Source organism: Arabidopsis lyrata (genome assembly GCF_000004255.2).
Source record: "Arabidopsis lyrata subsp. lyrata unplaced genomic scaffold ARALYscaffold_881, whole genome shotgun sequence".
Classification (NCBI taxonomy): domain Eukaryota; kingdom Viridiplantae; phylum Streptophyta; class Magnoliopsida; order Brassicales; family Brassicaceae; genus Arabidopsis; species Arabidopsis lyrata.
The window spans coordinates 1-3916 of NW_003301995.1; the positions used below are offsets into that span (position 1 = coordinate 1).

The window sequence follows — 3916 nt, forward strand, 5'->3', positions numbered from 1 at the left end:
CTGTGCATACAAATAAAACCTGCAATAAATTTGATTAGACCTAAGTTTGAACTCAAACTTCCTATTATGAAACCAATTCATAGATCGGATCAATGGATTCCGGTTTTCCTTGAATTTGGTGGATCACAAAGAAAGAAAATTGCAAATGTAAAGAGAAGAAAAAATGTCCATGAAAACCTTGGATAAGCCAATAGTAATGTCGAGATAGTGGTCTAGAAAATTTGCATTCTGCTCTGGATCCAAAAGCTCCAACATTGCACTGGCTGGGTCACCATCGTGGCACCTAACTCCAAGCTGCCAAGGATACATATATAGACAATTATTGCAAAGAGTTTCAAGCTTTAACAAAGAAGCAAGAGATTCATTTTGACTACAAACTCTAAAAAGCCAGTTCAAATACTAACAAGCTAGCTACCTTATCAATCTCATCGATCAGAACAAGAGGATTTTCTGTTCCCACATTCTTTAGACATTGCACCATCTTTCCAGGCATGGCACCAATACATGTTCGACGGTGCCCCTAAACAATGTATAAGATAATAGATTATTATCTATAAATACTTTATTAACAGATTTGAATCATAGTTTTGTCATGTGTATACCTTAATTTCAGCAACATCAAATAGTCCTCCAACAGAGAACAGGAAGAACTTGCAGTCAAGAGCACGTGCAATTGAACGCCCAATGCTAGTTTTACCTACTCCAGGTGGGCCAGAAAGACGTATGATCTTCCCTATTGACAAATTTTACAAAATGATGAGGACAAAAAGTTTTAGCAAAGAAGATTGAATTAGAAAGGCAAAAGATACGACCTTTTGAAGTGCCTCTAAGTCTTCCCACAGCAATAAACTCTAGTATTCTTTCTTTTACTTCAGATAATCTGTAATGATCCTCGTCAAGCATCTTTTCTGCCCGTAGGACATCAAAATTCTCATCACTGCAAACCAAATTAATATGATTATAAATGAGAGTTCTCAATCAATGTACAAAAAGATGAATTACAAATGCTGTTATATATATAACTCTCTTCAAGACATAAACATGAAGAAAATGGCAAACCTGAAATTTCCCCAAGGCAACACGGTCAACCAATCAAGGTATAGGTCACATCGTATTCGCTGGAACTGGTTTCAAACAGCTGCAGCTTTTAAGCTCTTCTTCTACGACTTTTAGTACATGTTCTGGAATCTTGTCTTTAATAGGGTCAATCCTTCCCCTAAACTTTTCTGCAGTAAAAAACAGACTATAGCTTCAGTTGTTTTACACCCATTGATGCACAGCTCTCGGAACTCAAACTATAGAAAATTAGGCGTCATTAGTTCACAGTGGTGCAATCTCAAAGTTTGAATCTCTATGGATAATATCAGATAAAAACATTAGAATAGAAAATATTCCAATAGTAGTAGAATAGTAGTACTAACCAGAACATGCAGATTTCTCGTCTGTCTCCACGCCAAGCTCCTGCATTGGTACATTTAATAGTCATCAACCAACAATAAAATAGCAGCTGTAAATTTAGAGGCGAACTGAAAACCTTTTTTATAGCATTGATCTGCTCCGTTAGTATGATACGACGTCTGTCGCCACTAATTTTTTCTTCAACAACTTTTGCTATGGATTCCTAAACACGAATTTAAAAAGATGAGGATTCAGTCTATATAAAGTAATCATTTACAAAAATCTAGTAGCACGAGTCAGCTGGACAGATGGAGAAAAGTGAAGGCATAAAGTACTTGAATCTTGTTGATTTCAACTTCTTTTTTCACCAATTCCAGTGTCAACTCCTGACGTTTATGAACCTGGATAGAAGAAAAAAGTATGAGAAGCTGGCTAAGAATGGAATATCATCCTGTTTGAGGTTATCTCAGCATCAAAACGTGACAGTAATAGACTAATAGCTAACTACTTACATCCAGTTCTTCAAAAAAACCCTGATTTTGATGTTTGTTAGCGCCAGAGATCCCGGCTCCAGAGTCGGCTAACCTTGGATAATTTATTTCACCTATATGCTATCATGATAAATCTACTAAGATACAGATATTCTGACATATTTTGTACTCGCAAGAAGTGCCAGATATGAAGAGAACATGCCAGTGTTGACATAACTTGAAAGTATGTTGCTTTGATGACATCATCGTCTTTGTCATATGGCTTATCCTGCAAAGAAATAACAAAGAAACACGAGACAAGGGTTATAGATTTCAGCATTTCAAAAGGAAACAGAAACCGCATGTCTTGCTCCCCTGCTCCTTTGATAAAAGGAAGGGCTTAAAAACAGAAACAAACCTTTAGATGGTGAACTTTGACGGTTAGAGGATCTTCACTCACCTGTACAAAAACAAAGCACAGCCAATGGATGGACAATTTGAAGCCTTTGGCAAGTCAACAATTTGTACACTATGATGTGTTCTCATTGATCATTATCACGCCAAGCACTGATGTTATCACTGAAGTCATTCATTATATGATAAGCCCCTGAAATTCTGCTTCAAACATTCTGTCTACATTTTGGTTTTTCCTTTTCAAAGCTAAGCGACAGGTAAACAGGTAAAAAAAAACATCAATTCTCTGATCCGGTTTCAATCCTTCTTCTTCTCAGCCTTCTTTCTCTCAAGCTTCTGCAAGGCTCTCTCCGCTCTCTCTTTATCCCTCTCAGCTTTCTCTGCAGCCCTCTCAGCTGCTCGCTCGGCTTTCTCTGCAGCCCTCTCAGCTGCTCGCTCGGCTTTCTCTGCAGCCCTCTTCTTGTCCTCTTCCGTCTCAGAAAAAAACCTATCTTTGGCATCATAGACGATAAACTCCAGCGCCAGGTAACCCAAAGCCATAAGCAAAAGATTCAATAGTTTAATTACACGCGACTTTAAATCAAACCTGAAAAGTAAAACAAGTTAAGTTAACATTCATCAGACCAGAAACTCAATATATAATTAAATCTGAAAGTATCAATACCCAGATTCTTCTTCAAATGAAGAGGCAAACTGCTTAGGTAAGATCTGAGAAGATCGGAGAACTGAGCAAACAGCTTTGGTTGATTCAATAAGTGATCTGAAGCACAAGTATAAAACAAGTATGAGAGACAAGGAGACAAGTAAGTATAAGTAAGTATGAGAGACCTTACTTGGTTGTAAATGAATCTGGCCTGTTGTTAAGCACATATTCCAAGCTCTCAACGAACTTGGAGATAGCATGATTCTCTAACCTGAAAATAGAGAAGTGAAACATAAGTTTATTGCCAAACCATAAAATCTTTTACAAAATTCTATTACCTTGTGTGTGATTTAGCATAGACTTTCATAGTAACCAACAGTTCCATTGCTGTCTTCCAAGGGACAATAGATCTGTCTCTGTGTCTAAACATGCCCTGAGAAATGCATGTGCCCTGAGAAGAAGAGACAATATAATTACAACAAGTGAGAAAAGACAAGAATAAGAGTCTTTAATTCAGTAGATTACCTTGTATGTATCGATTCCCTGAGTAATGTATCTCTCTTGTTTGTTTAAGAGGCTCCATTTGGTTCCACACAAAACAATTGTAGAGGAGTTACCAATCTCGGCAATCATTAGTCTTGCACCATCAATCTCTGTTATTGAAATTGAATCAGTATATCCCAGATGCTGAGGCAAGAAAAGCTGAGATGAGGCAACTGCACCAGCTTTACAGCAGAAACTGGTAAAGTCAATTTCGGAAGTAATCTGCAGAACCATTATCCTGAAAAAACAGTATTGCCAAAACAGTATTATCAAAAGGTGCAACATAACAATTCAAAATAAGTAGGTTAAAATGTTGAGGTAAACACTTACTTGTAGAGTTCGCAGAGATTTAGTGTCATTTTACAAATTGATGACCGACTAACAATGACTTTTGCTCCTGAATCAGCAATAGCTTTAATCAAAGCCTCAACCACAGCTTCCTTTGTCT

General features: G+C 37.3%; 1 protein-coding gene and 1 pseudogene across 1 annotated transcript; both read right to left on the minus strand.

Annotated features, from left to right (window-relative positions):
- Positions 1-6: 6 nt before the first annotated feature.
- On the minus strand, positions 7-2457 carry LOC9298298 (annotated as a pseudogene).
- On the minus strand, positions 2437-3910 carry LOC9298297 (T-complex protein 1 subunit theta). Its single transcript, XM_002862175.2, has 6 exons — positions 3799-3910; positions 3451-3706; positions 3264-3376; positions 3116-3196; positions 2947-3042; positions 2437-2868 (listed from the first exon to the last, which is right to left on the minus strand). The coding sequence occupies exons 1-6, from the start codon at positions 3825-3827 to the stop codon at positions 2580-2582; spliced, it is 864 nt and encodes a 287-aa protein (XP_002862221.2). The 5' UTR covers positions 3828-3910; the 3' UTR covers positions 2437-2579.
- Positions 3911-3916: the final 6 nt, after the last annotated feature.

What these genes read in the sequence shown, in the direction of transcription:
- LOC9298297 (XM_002862175.2), bottom strand. Translation starts at nt 3,827, where the DNA reads ATGACACTAAATCTCTGCGAACTCTACAA. An exon ending in AATCTCTGCGAACTCTACAA is followed by an intron (nt 3,707 to 3,798) that starts GTAAGTGTTTAC and finishes CTGTTTTTTCAG; the next exon opens with GATAATGGTTCTGCAGATTA. An exon ending in AGGGAATCGATACATACAAG is followed by an intron (nt 3,377 to 3,450) that starts GTAATCTACTGA and finishes TCTTCTTCTCAG; the next exon opens with GGCACATGCATTTCTCAGGG.